This window comes from Lynx canadensis, chromosome B2 (genome assembly GCF_007474595.2).
Source record: "Lynx canadensis isolate LIC74 chromosome B2, mLynCan4.pri.v2, whole genome shotgun sequence".
NCBI lineage: Eukaryota > Metazoa > Chordata > Mammalia > Carnivora > Felidae > Lynx > Lynx canadensis.
Window position 1 is genome coordinate 41,439,491 of NC_044307.1, and position 18,245 is coordinate 41,457,735.

Consider the following 18,245-nt stretch of genomic DNA (forward strand, 5'->3'; position numbering starts at 1 on the left):
CACACCTCCTTTCCTCCATGCGCGTGGTCGAAGCCAATCCACGGGCGACCCTTAGGTCGCGTGACTGAGAAGCCCGCTCCGCCCCCGGGAGCCGTCAAAACAATTACCTCGAGCGGCAGCCATGATGAATTTAAAGGGGCAGTACCGGCAAGGGCGGCAGCCAGACCGACAGACTGCGGGTGAGTCCGTGAGGGTACCCCCGGGACTGAGGGTTGAGGTCCCGCTACTTCTTTTCCGCACTCCACGACAGATGAACAACCCCCCACCAGCAGATCTCACACAAGTCCAGACAGACTGAAAAACTCCGCCCCCCCGCGATTCTTCCCGCCCCTCGGCGTCCAGACAGACAGACAGACGGCCTGCCCCGCCCCCTGCTCTACCGACGGACTCATCGACCTCGGGATTCTCAGGTCCCTGGGTCCTCGCTGGTGACGCGGACCTCTGCCGCCCACCCGCACCTCTCCCCCGCGCCCCCGCCCATCTCATTCTGTCCCCACCCTGGGCCCCAGGGCAGGTCGACAGGCTGGGTCACTTCTCCGACCGCTTTCCCAGGCGGAGAGATCAACTCCCAGCGCAGTGTTTCCCTGTAACCCTGCAGCCGCTCTGTAGACCTGCCATTCTTCCCTGCATCATCAGGCATCTGAGAGGCACCCTAAGGTGACTTCTCTCAGAGCCTGTTAGTAGGTGGTCATCACAGAGACAAAGCCATGAAAGTGAATGGGTCAGGAGTGACCAGGTCTTTCTCCTCACCCTTTCCCAGACACGCCCCTTGCCTCAGATCTCAGATCAAGTCTCACTCCCTTCTTGGGAGAAAATAGCTCCCCAGGCCTAGGGTGGGACGTTGGCTCCGGGAAGGAAGAGGGACACACTGGTCGCCTTTGACGGCCTGTAGGTAGAGAGAGGGAGGGTGCTTGCCCTGAGTAGGGCTCTGTGCCAGGTCCTCTGGGTGGCTGTGAGGTGGTGAGAGAAGGGGTGGGAACGCTGGACTTCTGGACTTTGGGCAGGGCAGATCCTTGTGAGTCCCTGGCTACTGAAAGAGTTTCTTCCGGGCTCTGGCCTGAGCGCCACAGCCGAGGGCTCTGCTCTGTGTACCTACCGGTAAGAGGACTTCAAAGATGAGAAACAAGGCTCTTTTGAGGAAGTAGGAAAAGAGCCCGACACCTGGAGGGTGGGAAGTATGGGCTGAAGGCCTAGTGGGGAAAGAGGCAGAGTTTACCGGGTTTGGAGATGCTGGCCTTAGCTCTGTGGGTGGCGCAGTCTGAAGACCTGGAGCTTTCTGGGCCCCTCTCATCTGGGTCGTGCAATGAAGGTGCCTTTTTTCCTTCTTCTCTCTCTTCCCTGTAACTTTGAAACCTGTATAGTTTCTATTTTTTGAAACCTCTGCACCATTTTCTTTATATCTCCTGTTTGCTTTAACCCTGTTTCCTTTGCAGCTTTCTCCAGACACCCTCTGCGTTTCCTATAATGCCGTCTCTCATCTGATTCCTTTTCCTATTCCTGACCCAAGCTCTCTCTCCAACAACACTTCCTATTCTCTTCCTAATTTCTAAACCTGTCTGCTAGTTGTCAGTACTTTTGTTCCTTCCATTGTCTTTCTTCGTTCAAATCAATTCCTCTCCCTCTCTCTTTCCCACTTTAGCTTTGTGTTTAGTGTTGTAGGCTCCCTTCCCACTGATCACTCTCTCTCCAATTAAACCAGAAGGTCACCCATACTCTCTCTTGTCTCTTCCTTCTAACCAAGTTACTCAGCCTCTGTTTCTCATCTTTACCCCCAATGAGCTCTGTTGTTTCTCCTCAGCCCAGGCAAGGTCCCCGTGGCCAAGATGTCAGGCCTGGTGTTGGGGCAGCGGGATGAGCCTGCAGGGCACAGGCTCAGCCAGGAGGAGATCCTGGGAAGTACCCGGCTGGTGAGCCAAGGGCTGGAGGCCCTACACAGTGAACATCAGGCTGTCCTGCAAAGTCTGTCCCATACCATCGAGTGTCTGCAGCAAGGAGGCCATGAAGAAGGGCTGGTGCATGAGAAGGCTCGGCAGCTGCGACGTTCCATGGAGAACATCGAGCTGGGGCTGAGTGAGGCCCAGGTGAGAGGGAGGAGGTGGTGCCAGGTGGCCTTGGGGTCTGATTGGAGTTTTGGGGTCATTTAGGATCTCCTTGTCCTAGATGTTTGCCTTCATTCATTCAGTAAACATGTATTAAGTCCCTTCTTTGTGCCGGGCACAAGTCTTCTGGGCACTGGAGACACATCACTGAACTCAACAGTCAAAAATCTTTGCCATCTCAGAGCTTACATTCTAGCTGGGAGAGGCAGACAATACACAAATAAGTAAATTGTTCTGTATGTCAGAGTGAAAACTGCTAAGAAAGAGGGGTAAGAATAAAACAGAGAAGAGGGTTGGGGGATACGGAGAGAAGATACACCTTTAGATAGCATGGTCAAAGAAAGCCTTCCTGAAAAGGTGGCATTTGAGCAAAGATTTGAAGATAAGGGAATGAGTCATACAATAAATGGGGGAAAATCATCTTAAGCAGAGTGGACAGTACATACAAAGGTCCTTCTCGACAAGTTCAATGAGGGACCAGTGTGGCTGCAGGAGAGTGGATGAGGTGAAGCAAAATAGAAATTGAAGTACCAGAGGTAGAATGGTTGGGAGAGAAAGGGACAGATCATGTGAAACTTGAAGGTCATCATAAGGACTTTGTTTTTACTTTGAATGAGATGAAAGCTATTGGAATATATTGAGCAGAGGAGTGATGTGGTCTAGCTTAACATTTTTTTATAACTTTATTATTTATTTATTTTTTTATTTATTTTGAGAGAGAGAGAGAGAGCGAGCATGCAAGTAGGGAAGGGGCAGAGAGAGTAAGAGAGAGAGAATCCCAAGCAGGCTCTGCACCACTAGGGCAAAGCTTGATATGGGACTTGAACTCACGAACTGTGAGATCATGACCCGAGTTGAAGTTGGACGCTTAACCGACTGAGCCACCCAAGTGTCCCAAGTCTAGCTTAACATTTAAAAGGTTCGGCTTGGGGCACCTGGGTGGTTCAGTCGGTTAAGCATTGACTCTTGATTTCAGGTCAGGATCTCATGGTTTGTGAGATCTCCACTATCAGCACAGAGACTGTTTGGGAAATTCTCTCTCTGTCTCTCTCCCTCTCTCAAAATAAATAAAGCAATATTAAAAAAAATAAAAGGATCATCTGGCTGCTGGGTTGAGAACAGAGCCTAAGTGAAAAGGGCAGAAACAGAGGCTTGTGAGGAGGCTATCGTAGTCATCCAGATGGGAACTGATGGTGGCCTGGCCCAGGGTGGTGGCTATGGAGCTGGTGAGAGATTGGATTCAGGGTATATTTTGAGGGTAGAGCTATTGCTACTCAATCCCGCCTCCTGGCTCCTGCCAGTTTTGCTGCCGCCCAGTAGGCTCCCCTTCCACTTATCCCCGACATTCCGATCCAGAGTCGGCACTTACAGGATGTGCCCATCTAGGTGATGCTGGCTTTGGCCAGCCACCTGAGCACAGTGGAGTCGGAGAAACAGAAACTGCGGGCTCAGGTACGGCGGCTGTGTCAGGAGAACCAGTGGCTCCGGGACGAGCTGGCGGGCACCCAGCAGCGGCTGCAGCGTAGCGAACAGGCTGTGGCTCAGCTGGAGGAGGAAAAGAAACACCTGGAGTTCCTGGGGCAGCTGCGACAGTATGACGAGGACGGGCACACCTCGGTAAGCATGCACAGGCAAGGCTGGCTTCGGGGCAGACAGCTGGGAGTCACTATGGACCTGGGGGCGGTTGCTCCATCTGGTGTAGGGGCCAGCAGTGCTGCACAACCTGCCCCCACCTGGCAGGATGCAGGTCCTGACACCAACTCCAGACAACAGCAAGGTGGAAACAGTATTCACTCATTCAATCGACATTTAATTACATGACAGCTATGTATGCCAGGCACTGTGTGCTCTCCTGGGGGTGCAGCAGTGAACAAGGCAGACAGAGTTCTTGCTCTCACAGTTACAGGTTTGGGATGGGGGAAAGGCAGATAAGCACCTGGACAATTCCAATCCAGAATCCTAAGTGCTACAATGAGGGAAAGCATAGCAGAGTCAAGGAAGACCCTCCTAAAATTTGCTCTCAAAATGTGTGAAATTTAACCCTCACTCAACAGTCATTTATTTATCCTTCTGCCTTAGGCAGTGTGAGAGGATGTGTGTAAGGGAGATGTAAAGAACTATAAAAGAGGGCCGCCTGGGTGGCTTAGTGGTGGTTAAGTGTCTGGCTTCAGCTCAGGTCATGATCTCAAGGTTCATGAGTTCAAGCCCCACATTGAGCTCTCTGAGGTTAGTGCAGAGCCTGCTTCAGATCCTCTGTTTCGCTCTCTCTCTGTGCCACCCCTCCACCCCACCACACTCTCTCTTTCTCAAAAATAGACAAACATTAATAATTTTTTAAAAATTTATATTTATTTTTGAAGGAGAGAGAGAGACAGCACGAACGGGGGAGGGGCAGAGAGAGAGGGAGACACAGAATCCGAAGTCCGAAGCAGGCTCCAGGCTCTGAGCCATCAGTACAGACCCTGATGCAGGGCTTGAACTCACGAGCTGTAAGATGATGACCTGAGCCGAAGTTGCACGCTTAACCAACTGAGCCACCCAGGCGCCCCTAAATAAACACTTTTTAAAAAAAGATTGGAAAAAAAAGAACTATAAGAGAGAGTTTCTGCCTTCTCAAGCCTATAATATAGCTGTAGGGTCAAGGCTTACACATGAGAACACGTATGTGACAACATAAAGGAGCAAATGCTCAGTGCTGGGTGAATGGTTGTCAGTATGGGAAGAATTCCAAGATTGGTTTGTGGGGTCTGGAATGGCCTGAGAAGGATTCACAGATGGGGTACAGGGATGGATAGGTAAGATTAAGGTTGGATTTTTTAGCTGAACAGGTTAGGAGTTGGGCTGGATTTTGATGGATGATGATGAGGGGGAGGGAGGAGCTTTCTAGACTAAGGTTGGGTATGTGTCATATATAAGACTCCAGGGCTAGAAAGCTGGCCTGTCCCAGGGAAGTAGGATGATTTGCAAGGGACAGACACATTGGTGAGTCTGGGTGGGAGGGTTGGAGGTGTTTGTACAAGGCTAACATGCCTGGTGGGGCAAAGCAAATTTGCCCATGTGGAAGTAGGTGAGACACTGAGGGTTGAGCACTAAGTCCAGAGTGAGTGGTAGCAGTTGAAGGGCACAAGGCTGAGCTCGACCCTTTGAGTACGTGTCAATAAGATCAGACACACTCCTTGCCCTCAGGAAAGACAGGACAGACATATAATCAGTGTAAACACACAGGGATCAGCACTGGGCTATAATTACAAGAGCTGAGGAGGAGAGGGGTGGAGGCTAAAGAATGAGGATACTTAGAAAGCTCTTAATGTGAAGGAAGGAGATTTACAGACAAGAGCAGTATGAGATTGGCGGACAGATGCTGGCCTTCCCAGGGGCAGAGACATGAACAAGGGTCTTCTCACCTGTCAGTGATTTCATGGGTTAGAGAGGCCCTGAAGAGGCTGCTTGGGGATATCTCGGCCTAGACATGTTGCTTCTTCCCTTCCAGGAAGAGAAGGAGGGTGATGCCACCAAGGATTCCCTGGATGATCTCTTCCCCAATGAGGAGGAAGAAGACCCCAGCAATGGCTGTGAGTCTGCCTCTGGAGCTGGAGGGTGAAGGGGGGCAGCAGAGGGCTGGTCCCAGCTGTGGCCTGCCTTGCATACAGGATGCTCACCTTCCAGAAATAGGTTCTGCACTTTCCCTGGATATAGGGCAGGGACTGGGCTAGTGCTTTGATTTCCTCAGCCTCCCCATTATTCATCAACACTTAAACACTTCATGTGTACTGGGCACTATGGTAGGCACTAGGGATACCAAGTTGAGAGTGATGGAGTTCTCGCCAGTAAGGAGCTCATAGTCGAATGGGATAATGACCCTGGAGTCATGGAAGAGCATGAACTCCTCAAGGGAAAGAACCAGGTCTTATTTTTGTATCCCTGACACAGCCCCTGGCTTATCCTGGTTGAGTAAGTTTTTTTGAATGAATGAATTAGTGGGTGAACAAGTTGGTTTGTGAGGGGCCCAGGTAGAAGGGAGTGGGCAAAGGAATAGCAGGTTGAGGTGGGTCTTAGGGGAAGGCCTGGTGAGGGGTGGGCACAGGCATGCAACAAGACATGGAGAGGACAGACGGCAAAGGGGAGACGAAGAGTGCCCTGAGGAAGTCTCCTGTTCAATATCTGCGATGGTTAGTGTCCCGTGGCCAAGGTGCCCAGCACAGCGGATATGAGATCCCGGCGAGGTTACGGACACTGCACAACTTGGTGATCCAGTATGCTGCCCAGGGTCGCTATGAGGTGGCTGTGCCTCTCTGCAAGCAGGCACTGGAGGACTTGGAGCGCACATCTGGCCGCGGCCACCCTGATGTCGCGACCATGCTCAACATCCTTGCTTTGGTGTATCGGTGAGTCCTGGCCTCTTCCTCTCCCAAATCAGCCTCCAGATTCACATGTTGAGCCACCTTTGGCTCCCATTCCTCCTCTCCACAGGGTACCTCTTCTCACTGCTGGGTCTCCTAAGTGACCCACTAGGGGCCTTCTCTTGCACCAGCACTCTTGTTCTTTCTGTACCTGAGCCCTTGACCTCAGAGACACTCATCTCTCAGGCTCTTTGCTTCTCCATTCTCTCCTTTGGGGAGGGTCTCTTTCCCTCTCTGTTTCCATCTCTTGCATCCGATAGCTTGTCTCCACTTGGTGTGGCAGTGTTCTGCATCCAAGGATAGGTGTGTTGGTGAGCTCTCGCTGCTTACCCCAGGCTTCCTGCCTCCTCGTGGGGGCCCCAATCCCTAAACGTACCTCCGTATTCCTAAAGGGAAGGAAGGAAGAAGATGGCTTGGGTCAGAGTTCGGGGTAACCCCTTGTTACTTCTCTCCTCTTCCAGGGACCAGAATAAGTATAAGGAAGCTGCCCACCTGCTGAATGATGCCCTCAGCATCCGGGAGAGCACCCTGGGCCGGGACCACCCTGCAGTCAGTATTCCTTGTCCTCCTTGCTCCATGCTATTTTGGCTTCCCTTAGTTTGTTTATCTGCTGCCCTCAGCCCACTCACTAGGGGTGCTCAGGGAAGAGGCATGAGGGCTCCATTCTTCCAGGACTCTCTGCTAAGGCCAGTGGTTCTCAACTCTCTGAGACCCAATGACTTGATCTTTTTTTTTTTAATTTTTTTTTTAATGTTTATTTATTTTTGAGAGAGTGAGACAGAGCGTGAGTAGGGGAGGGGCAGAGAGAGGGGGAGATACAGAATTGGAAGCAGACTCCAGGCTCTGAGCCATCAGCACAGAGCCTGACGTGGGGCTCGAACCACAAACTGTGAGATCATGACCTGAGCCAAAGTCAGATGCTCAACAGACTGAGCCACCCAGGCGCCCCCCAATGACTCCATCTTATAACAAGTATTTTCCTGAAGCATAATTCATAGATGGTATAACTGACCTACACATACAATTCCAAAAAGTATTGAGTGAGATTGGGCCACATAGGGCTCTATGTGGAGCCTGCTTGGGATTCTCCCTTTCTCTCTCTCTGTCCCTCTCCCACATGTGCATACGTGCTCTTTCTCTCTCTCTCTCAAAAGAAAGAAATAAACTTGAAAAAAAATAGAATGAGGAAAGTAACTTACAATAAAATAATATATAGTATACGTCACAATGAAATGAAAACGTAACATGGTAAGTTTTACTGAGTGCAACCATACAAGAAAATATACTATATGATTTACCTATAATTTAATATAATGTATAACTTTAGATTTAGAAAAAGTATAAGACCAGTAAGACATTTTATATAAGAAGTACTAAAAAAATGACAGAGCAGGGGTGCCTGGCTGGCTCAGTCAGAAAAGCATGCAACTCTTGATCTTGAGGCCTATGCCCCACATTGGGTGTAGAGATTACTAAAAACATAGATAAATAAAATTTTTAAAAAATAACAGAGCAGAAGTATTGGTGGGTACGAGACTAAGATCCAGTGTTAGACTAACAACAGGCCAGATAAGAAAAGAGATAAGAAAAAGAGAGAAATAACCTTAAGTAGGGATAACATGCCAAGACAAATGATCAATTGTAACAGTGGAGAAAATGAGAAGGTATTTTTGCAAATGCGCTGTATGAAAATAATTGCCTATGTTACAACATGTGATAGGCACAGATGATGTCACTCGGAAAACATAGCTCCTATCTTGATATCTCGCTAAGTGTCAACAGCTTACAGCGTTTGACTGTCTGGGAGGACATTCCAAAGTTAACAGAGCTGTCCCACACGCGCTGAACATCCTTGGCTTCTCACAGATAATAGTGCCCCCAATCTTTATGGCAACCAAAAACCCTACAAAACCTCACCTACAGAAATATCTAAAAATCCCCCTAGAGGGCGATACCACTCCCAGAGAGGACCTCAGAACCTCCAGTTCAGTTGCTTCTCCCCGCTGTCGCCTCTGGCTAGGACAGCAGAGTCCAATTCTTTTGGGAGTTGTGCAGTGTGGGGCCCTGTTGTGTGGGAGGAGGAGGAACTCCAATGTTCCAGGTCCCTGAAAGCACCGATGCTGAGAGGACAGGCCTGTCTTCCTAGGTGGCTGCCACACTCAACAATCTGGCTGTGCTCTATGGCAAGAGGGGCAAATACAAGGAGGCGGAGCCACTGTGCCAACGTGCACTGGAGATTCGAGAAAAGGTGCCTGTGCTCGCTCACTGTTCCCTGCTGGGGTGACCCTTCCTCCATCATCTCTCTTCCAGATTACCCTCCTCAGTCACTTCTTTTCTCAACCCCCCATCTCTGCCTCTTCCCTCCTGTCATTTCCTCCCCCTTGCTCCCCAGGTAGGCATGCGCACACACGGTTATACACCACCCCCCCCACAGTCATTAGCCATCTTTCACTCCTTTACTCCCCTCCAGGTCCTAGGCACTGACCACCCAGATGTGGCAAAGCAGCTGAACAACCTGGCCCTGTTGTGCCAAAACCAGGGCAAGTACGAGGCCGTGGAGCGCTATTACCGGCGGGCACTGGCCATCTATGAGGGGCAGCTGGGGCCGGACAACCCTAACGTAGCCCGGACCAAGAACAACCTGGTGAGGGAGGAAGGGATGAAGTCCTTGGAGAGAGGGGAAGGGAGAGCACCATACTGTGGTACACGAACCTTGTCGTCTTTGTGTGTCTGGGGCTGACTTTGGGCTGAGGGATCTGCCTCATTCCAGTGGGAAGGCGAAGTCCCCTAACCTCCTGGGAGTGGAATGGGAACACCCTTGACCCTGCGGCTAGAAAAGGAAGTGTGAAGAGGATCTCTGGGGAAGGTCATAAAGAGACCAAGAAGTGGAAATCCCTGAGCCCTGCTGAGACTTTGTCTCTGTCCTGTGTTTTTGCCTTTCTGCCTGCAGGCTTCCTGTTACTTGAAACAGGGCAAATATGCTGAGGCTGAGACGCTCTACAAAGAGATCCTGACCCGGGCCCACCTGCAGGAGTTTGGGTCTGTGGACGGTGAGTGGGTTGGCCCCGGGGAGAGGGGGAGCTGAAGGGTGGAAAAGAAATGCAGACCACAGGTGGGGGGTTAAGCCCTAGTGGTTCCCAGGCAGAGCCAAACCCCTTTAGTCCAGCTTTAGTCCAGCTGCTGGGTGTCTGGGTCCTGGCTCCCCCCCATACTGTCTAGCTCTGTTCTCTAACCTTACCACTCCATCCTGTGTACCCCTAGATGACCACAAGCCCATCTGGATGCATGCAGAGGAGCGGGAGGAAATGAGCAAAGTGAGTGCGGGGCCCATCCTGGGGAGCCCGAGGCTGCCAGGGCCTCTGGCTTACTCCTTGCATTAGCCCAGCGCCTGACTTACTTCCCACCTGAGCACCAGCCACAGATGCAGGGTGCCTTCCCCAGCCCAGCCTGCACCCGAGCTGCTTGCACCCCAGCATCCCTGTGCTTTCATCTCTGGCTTCCCCTCCCCTCTGTTCTGCAGAGCCGGCACCGAGAGGGCGGCACACCCTATACCGAGTACGGAGGCTGGTACAAGGCCTGCAAAGTGAGCAGGTGAGCTGCCACGGAGAAGCTGTCTTGGCCTCTGACACTCTCCATCCGAGACCTGATCCTGGCCTCTGGGGCCTTTTCCCTTCTTCCCTTTGACCTTCCCTTGGCCTGAGCTCCGCCCCTTCTCTCTCTCTCTCTCTCTCTCTCTCTCTCTCTCTCTCTCTCGTTTCTTTTCTGAATCCATCTTTACTTCCTTCCCACAGCCCCACAGTAAACACCACTCTGAGAAACCTAGGAGCTCTGTACAGGCGCCAGGGAAAGCTGGAGGCAGCCGAGACCCTAGAAGAATGTGCCCTGCGCTCCCAGAAACAGGTCAGTGACCAGGAGGGGATAGGGGAAGGAGGTCCGGAAGGTAGGCCCTGGGGATGGGGGACCACTGACACTTCTTGTGAATCTCAGAAGATTAAGAGGAGAGGCTGAGGAGGAAGCCAAGGAAAGGAAGGTGAGACACTCTGTGGTTGTGGTTGTTTTTTAAGTGTGTTCTCACCCTTTCACCTGCCCTTTATAGTCAGGACTCCAAGTTCGAGGTTCATATCACTAAATGGGACTATTGTGAGGGAAGCTGTGTGGGGCGCCTGGGTGGCTCAGTTGGTTGAGTGTCTAACTCTTGGTTTTGGCTCAGGTCATGATCTCACAGTTCATATGATCGAGCCCTGCATTGGGCTCTGTGTTGACAGCACAGAGTCTGTTTGGGAAAAAAAGCAGACTTAGGAAAAAAAAAAAAAAAAAGGAAACCACGTCCTTTCACAATTTGAAGAATCTACTGAGGAGGGGCATAGGTGGTGTGAGTGAGGGAGTTGAGGTTGAGGGGAGCCCAAAGTCAGAGTTTCTCAAATTGTGGGTTGTGACTCATTAGTGTGTTTTTTAAAAAAAATTTTTAGTGTTTATTTTTGAGAATGAGAGAGACAGAGTGCAAGCAGGGGAGGGGCAGAGAGAGAGGGAGACACAGAATCTGAAGCAGGCTCCAGCCTCCAAGTTGTCAGCACAGAGCCCCAGGTGGGGCTTGAACTCACAGAGCACAAGATCATGACCTGAGCTGATGTCGACCTGAGATCATGACCGACTGAGCCACCCAGGCACCCCTCATTAGTGTTTGTTTTTCTTTTAAAGTTTATTTATTTATTTTGAGAGAGTGTGTGTGGGGGAGGGGCAGAGAGAGAAAGAGAATCCCAAGCAGGCTCTGCACTGTCAGCATGGAAACAAATGTGGGGTTTGAACCCATGAACCATGAGATCACGACCCAAGCCAAAATCAAGAGTCACTCAGTCAACTGAGCTACCCAGGTGCCCCTCATTAGTGGGTTTTGAAATCAATTCAGTGTGGGCCATAGTTAAAATACGTACGTATCTCTATGTAGGAATGCATTGCAAAGAGAAAAGGTGAGTATCTTTCCAGTATGTGTATACTAGGACATCACAAGGGAAAATGTTTTCTTTATTGGGGCTAATGGTGAAAAAAGTTTGAAAGCCCCATCCTGAGTAGTTAAGGAGTTCAGAGTCCCAGCTCCTTCCGTTTCCTTCCAGGGTACTGACCCTATCAGTCAGACCAAGGTGGCTGAGCTACTTGGGGAAGGTGACAGTGGAAGGACCTCCCAGGAGGGCTCTGGGGGCAGCGTGAAATATGAAGGAGGTGAAGATGCTTCTGTGGCTGTGGAGTGGTCAGGGGTGAGTCTCATTATTGCCCCTTGATTTCTCCTGCTCCCTCCTGCTGGTGGTGGTGAGAGGCTCTGGGCCTGCCCATGTAGGACATGAGCACACGTTGTCCACATTCAAGTTCAGTTAACCAATCCCTTTCATGGGTATCTGCAAGCCATCTATGATGAGGCTCTTGTTTTCAATCACTAGGCTTTTGGGGGAGGCGGGATGCGTGCTGAATAAATGGCGGCAGTAGACTCAGAAGCCAGTCTGCATAGGATCTCCTTAGCTTCTGTTCCCCACCCCCTCTCTGCCAGGATGGCAGTGGGACCTTGCAGAGGAGTGGTTCTCTGGGCAAGATCCGGGATGTGCTTCGTAGAAGCAGTGAACTCCTGGTGAGGAAGCTCCAGGGGACTGAGCCTCGGCCCTCCAGGTACACAGAGAGACTGAGAAACGGTAAAGCAGGCCAGTAAGCCCTTGCCTCCAGCTCCTCTTGGCCCCTTGTCTCTGGAGAAGTGTCTTGAAGAGAAACATGGAGGAGGTCAATGGGATGGCCATGGAGAAAGAGTTTGGGAAAAATGGGTGCCCCAGTATTCGGGAAAAGTGTCCGAGGAGATGCTGGTTATGGATAAAGATAAGAGAGTGTATATGTGTGTGTGGGGGGGGTGTCAAATGGTGGGGAGGCAGTGATTTGACATGTGTGGCAGTACCCAAAAGGCCCACAGTGTTAGGGCCACTAATGGGGAAAAGAAGAGGCCAAGAGGCCTCAGTTCTTTCTTTTTGCATTGTAGCAGCAACATGAAGCGGGCAGCCTCCTTAAATTATCTGAATCAACCCAGTGCAGCACCCCTCCAGGTGAGAGCAGCACTCGTGAGCATATTGGTGGATAAGCGCGAAAGGGTAGCCATGGATCAAGGGAGCAGAAGTTAGAGAAGAGGAGAGAATCCTTTGGGGTGAAGACTCCAGCCAGGGAATTGGAGTTGGGCAGATGAGAATCAAGCAGACAGCTTGTAGAGGGTGGTGACCACCAAGGGACAGTTTGGGGCCAGAAATGGCAGCAAATAAATTAATCAGGAAAGGAACAGGAAGTGATGTTCTCTAAACTGGTACTTTGGAATTATTAATAATTCAAGAATGATTTGGGGATACTAATTGCTTTTCCTCCTGCAGCCACCATATTCTTCACCTTGGGGACTCAGTAGCAGATGAGAAGGGAAAAAGAAAAAAAGTATTAAATTATCTACATTTGAGACAGCAATAATGACTTTTTTTTTTTTTTTTTTTTTTTTTTTGAGAGAGAGAGAGACAGAGCACAGGTTGGGGAGGAACAGAGAGAGAGGGAGACACAGAATCTGAAGCAGGCTCCAGGCTCCGAGCCGTCAGCACAGAGCCCGACGCGGGGCTCGAACTCACAAGCAGTGAGATCATGACCTGAGCCGAAGTCGGACAGACGCCTAACTGACTGAGCCGCTCAGGCACCCCAATAATGACATTTTAATGGGAAGAGACTATTTGTATCAACACATTCAAAGTATATGCTGATGTTCATGTGGCTCTTCCCAGTGTTTTCTCCACCAGATTGTGGCCTTCTTGAAAATCCTAGAAAAGGCTAAAACTAAACAGTCATGGAGCTTGGGACTGAGGTTACAGGCTCCGTCCTAGGTCTACAGATACACTGCAGCCATAAAATGGATAGACTCCAGGGGACAGTCTTTGTGAGGCTGAGGTCCCTGGGCTGATGGCATGGTGTTGTCTGTTTCAGGTCTCCCGGGGCCTCAGTGCCAGCACCACCGACCTCTCTTCAAGCAGCTGACATTCAACCCAGCCACCAGGTCTGCTGGGTCTCCCCCCAGACAGCCCTCTCAGCATTCCCTATTGCTCCTGGCTCTTCCAGCCCCAAGGTGGGACAGTGAAGGGAGAGCAGTTAACCAGAAGATTGCTGCTGCCCTAGGGTCTTGGCTCCCTCCTCAGGAATCTGCCTCAGGAAGGACCCTCAGGACATCCTCTCCCCGTAGTCCTCTAGAGTAGCTAGCTCTGAGGCCCCCAAGATGCATAAGGAGCAGGTATGCATCTCAGAGATGGAGCCTGCTGCTGGCTTTTCTGTCAGAGGGATGGGGCTGGCCAGCCAGGCTGCCTTGATCTGGTCTCTCTTGTTCCCTCTGCTGCCTCACTTCAGGTCCGTGTATTTCACTTTTCTTAAATAAAAGAATCAGGTAACCATTTTGCCACTTGAGTCCTGACCGAAGAGAGTATGGAGCAAGGGTTGTGTGGGGGCCCTTCACAGAAGGGCAACGGGCAGTGATGGATGGGGCAACACAAGAAGTGTTGATTCTTGGATCTCTCCTCTCTTCTCTTCCCTTGTTTGTATCCTCTCCAGCAGGGCCTGCAGGAAGGCATCTGGGGGATGGGGGAGGAGGCCCACAACCCAAGGAGAAGGTGCTATGGACTGGGTTGTCAGGGACATGTGGTGGCCATGTGGCAGGACCCTGGAGTCCTGGCGCCACTGCTCCGGGCCTGTGAGGCCCTCTGTGGCTGCCCCTCCTCCTCCCAGCTGCTTGGGGGAAGGGAGGTCTAAGCAGGCCTGGGGGGCCCTCCCGAGCCAGAGGGGGATGAAGCACTCACTATCCATCCCCTCTCAGCATATCCTGGAGGCCTGAGCAGCAGCTGGGGCCCATCTTCTAAAGCTTGACTCTTCCTGACCCGCCTCCTACACCCCTTGCTGCTTTCACAACAAAGAAAGAATGTGGGGGTGGTGGCGCTGGGGGTGGGGGGTGCCTGGAACAAGGGCTGCACTGGGCCTCCCCACAGCTGGAGACTTGGCCATGCCCTGCAGCCCAGACTGCCCGGAGATGGACTTGGGATAAATTTGTCAGTTTAACGGCCTTCAGCCAGGCTGAAGCCGAGCCTGTTTGTACCTTTGGGCTCAGACTGGTCCAGAGCCAAACCAGAACCCAGCCATGCACTGGTCCCTCACTTCTTCAGGGGTTCTACAGTATCTCCGGGCTACCTTGCTTGGGGACATCAAAGACACCCTTCTGTTCTAGGTCTTCCTCAGGATTTCTGGTTGCTGAGAAGTGAGTCAGAGCCCACATTTCCCCACTCCTACCCAGAGAATTTCGGGGAACCGTTGGTCAGAGCCCCCAGGAAGGCCCAGAACTGACAATCCTCCCCAGGGGCCACAAAAGTCACTTTGGTTCTCTGAGTCCCTGCAGATTGAGCGGGCGGTAGGCACAGCCGACGCCCCCCTACCTCGTCAGGTCCCCCGCACTCCCCGGAGCCTCCCTTCTTCAGTGCCCCGTCCATCTCCAGACCCCTCCCCCAACTGCGAGCTCCTCCCCCGCCACGGCGGGGTGGGGGCGTCGAAGGGGCGGGGCGCCGCGCGGCGGCCGGCGGGGAGGGGGCGTCGCGGGGCGGGGCTTGGAGGCGGTGGCTGCGGCGGCGGCGCGCGAGGGTTCGGAGGTACCAGCAGCGCGCGACTCCGGCTCGGGACGCCTCGGGCTCGGGCTCCGGCTGCGGCTACTGCAGCGGCGCCCGCGCTCCGGTGCGCTCCGCCTCCCGGGCCCACCGCGGAGCGCAGTTCGCGCGCCCGCCGTGCGCCGGCCGGCTCCTCTCCCCGAGCCCGCCGCCGCGATGGGAGCTGCGCCGGGAACCCCGAGCAGCCTCTGCCGGCTGCCTCTGCTCAGCGTCCTGCTGCTGCCGCTGCTGGGCGGTGAGTCGCGGCGAGCTGCGGGAGCGGGGCGCGAGAAGCGCGGGAGTCCCGCGGGCAAAAGGGGACACCGGGGAGGTGGCTTTGGGTGGCTGGGCCAGGCAAGACACTCTGGAGTGGTGGCGAGGTCTCGGCGGGCGCGAGGTCTCGGCGGCCGGTTTGGCTAACCCCCCACGGACTCGCTCGGGCCCCTCTCCCTTCGCGCCCGTGAGGACACGTTTCCAGCCGCCACAGAGTTTTCCCGGTCTGAGCGGAGAGTTTGCTCGGGAACTGCCGGGAGTTGCCGGCTCCCGGGCCCCGGTGGCGAGTTTCTTTTCGGGAGGGAAACGACTCCCTTCTACTTGGGGGGGCGCGGTGAGGTGGCTGGCGGCGGGGGAGACGGAGTTCCCCCAACAGTCTCAGCCTAGGTGAGGGGGGCCGGCCTGGGGCCGGATGCGGGACCGACCTGCGACGCGCAGAGCGCGGAGCTTTGTTACCTATGCCGGCCAGACGCTCCCGGCTTCCCTCCTCCAAGTTCCCGGGCCAGGCTGGGACTCCTGATGGCCCTGCTGGTGCTGGCGGAAGAAGGGGAGAATTAGAGGCCGCCCCGTCTCCTCCAGTTCCTGGGCCCGAGCCCTGAGCCCACTCCCAGCCGGGTTGAATCTGGGGAGCGGAGAGTCCGAGGCTGTCGCGGTGACTAATGTGTGAAGGCCGCTGCCAAAATCGGGCATGGCCGGCCTGCAAAGGTGCGGACGGGGTTTGTTCTGCTCCTTCCTGGATTTCCATCCTGTCTCTCCGCACCGAGGAAAGAAAATCTCTCATTCTATGGACAGAAAGGCAAAAAGAGTTCATTCTGCCCTTTCTTGGAGGGCCTCAGCGTTTTGATGAGGGTGTGGCCGGTATCTACAGGGCAGACAGGACCCGCCCCCCCCGCCCCCCCCCCCCCCCCAGCCTTTATTTCCTGACTTGGTCACACCTGAGAGTCACCAATGAGGTGTTGAAGTGCTTTACGGGAAAGCACCAAGCTACCTGCACACCCCCAACGGCCTGGACTGGAAATATGCCCCCCACAACACACACACACACACACACACACACACACACACACACACACACACATATTCTCCTCTCTCTCTCTCTCTCTCTCTCTCTCTCTCTCTCTCTCTCTGTCTCTCTCTCTCTCTCTCTTTGGTAGTGATCCTGGCAGCAGCCCTTTCTGGAGGAACTCTGCCCAGGACACCTGGTCCTAGCTTATCACTTTCCTCTTTCTTGGAAGAGTGGCCATAGAGAGGGTGGGGGTAGAGAATAGCCTTTTCTGACATCTCCCTTGGCTTGCCAGCTGTTGAGAGGTTCTGGTGCTTATGGAATCAACATCTCCCCCACCCCTAGTTAAATGGAGAGGTAATTGTAACTCAAGACGGAGAGGTAGGAACAGGCTCCAGGGATTCGTAGGAGGTGTTTCTGGAGCTGCCCTGTGTTCCTTGTGATGTGTAGGGTGGTTATTGCTCATGGCAGAACCCACATCTGCTCCCAGAGGAAGTATGGAAGTTTTTTTGCGCAGCCAGGATCGGGGGCCCAGCCATATGGGTGAGCAGCTCCAGCTCCCAGGCTTCCTAGGTCGGTGGCTGGGTTTCGGTGTGTGCGTCGCCTGATTTGGCTGTCTTCCCTGCTGATGTTTAGAGTTCTGGAGTCAAGGGGAGATTCTGGTGGGGACTGGGCCCTTGTTCGTTCAACAAATGCTAAATTCCTAAATTCCTTGTGTGAGAAGATGACTGATGTTAATTGATGTTAATCCGGTGACGGGTGTTTAGCATAGAGGGGGGTCTTGGGGGAAGTTAGGGCAGGCAGGCTGAGGGCTTGGGACTGGAGGTCTGGAATCTCCTCGGGGGGTGGGGAGATGTCTTGTGCTCAACAAAGGAACATTTTAATGAGAGCCTTAAATCAGTTCCACCAAATGTGCCTTGGTGTGGAACCTGTCCATGTGCTGTAAACAATTTCAGCCGAGGCTAAGGCGCCTGCTGTCTTCTGGTGAAATCCGGGGACTCAACCCACCCCCAGACGGCATGACTTCAGGGGGCAACGATTTTTTAATAGATTATAGTAGATTTTTCCATCTTACTGTTTAACTGTGTAATTAACTGGAGTTTTAGTGAGACCCTGCTGTTAATAAGGCCGGAGTGAGGGACCTACTCTGGCTAGGTTTGTGGATTAGACCATTTTGAAGTTTGGGCAATTATGCTGTAAATGGCTGAGTAGCTTTCCAAACTTTGAGATCCCTGTTGTGATAAATACAGCGGAGGGGGGAAGAGAGGGCTTGGTGTTGAAAATCTGGGAGTCTTATCACCAGCTGTTTGAGTGGTCAGTTGTGGTCACTACCTATCACCATTCCCATCTCCCCTCTCTGGGTTCTTCCTTCCAGGCTCTTCTTTGGGCAGATTGAGTTGTCACATTCAGAGATAGGCTGTCCTGCGGATTCCTTGAGGCTCTGCAGCCTGTAATTCAGGCCTAGGAGTTGCTTTTATCAGTGATGGGTTTCCTCAGTTGTTGGGAAGTACCTGCTGTGGGAGGGCAAGGGTAGTCTGTGCACATCACTTGCTGAGGGATCTGATCACACTCCTGGCGTTCAGAGCGGGGCTGAATGGTGGAGAGAGCTGTGCAGGCTGTGTATTTGGCAAAACAGCATCTTGAAGTCTTTGACAGGCCCGGTGGCCCTGCGCAAATTTCTTGACCTCACAGTTTGCCTCCTCTGTAAAGGGACTTAACTTTCTGGAGTTGTGCAGAGGATTAAATGTCATGAAGTCTATACAGGGCCCCTTTCTTGTTCTTCCCTCTCCTGGGG

At 52.7% G+C, this 18,245-nt stretch overlaps 2 protein-coding genes across 4 annotated transcripts in view; both read left to right on the forward strand.

Moving 5' to 3' along the window:
- Nucleotides 1-86: 86 nt before the first annotated feature.
- KLC4 (kinesin light chain 4) lies at nt 87-13,949 on the forward strand. Of its 3 annotated transcripts, none has more exons than XM_030315543.1 (17): nt 87-179; nt 273-410; nt 1,799-2,081; nt 3,486-3,716; nt 5,590-5,671; nt 6,274-6,484; nt 6,961-7,048; nt 8,646-8,747; nt 8,970-9,143; nt 9,450-9,549; nt 9,761-9,813; nt 10,020-10,090; nt 10,291-10,399; nt 11,611-11,751; nt 12,039-12,154; nt 12,513-12,576; nt 13,484-13,949. In XM_030315543.1, the coding sequence occupies exons 3-17, from the start codon at nt 1,824-1,826 to the stop codon at nt 13,532-13,534; spliced, it is 1,851 nt and encodes a 616-aa protein (XP_030171403.1). In that variant the 5' UTR covers nt 87-179; nt 273-410; nt 1,799-1,823; the 3' UTR covers nt 13,535-13,949. The 3 variants fall into 3 exon arrangements, with proteins under 3 accessions (XP_030171403.1, XP_030171401.1, XP_030171402.1); XM_030315542.1 differs by having other exon boundaries at nt 140-179; nt 270-410; XM_030315541.1 differs by lacking the exon at nt 273-410 and having other exon boundaries at nt 92-179.
- A 1,390-nt stretch (nt 13,950-15,339) lies between these two features.
- PTK7 (protein tyrosine kinase 7 (inactive)) overlaps nt 15,340-18,245 on the forward strand; it is a 64,144-nt gene continuing 61,238 nt past the window's right edge. Inside the window, exon 1 of the mRNA XM_030315539.1 lies at nt 15,340-15,430. Coding sequence (XP_030171399.1) covers nt 15,352-15,430 — 79 coding nt within the window. The 5' untranslated portion in view covers nt 15,340-15,351. The remainder of the gene's footprint in view (nt 15,431-18,245) is intronic.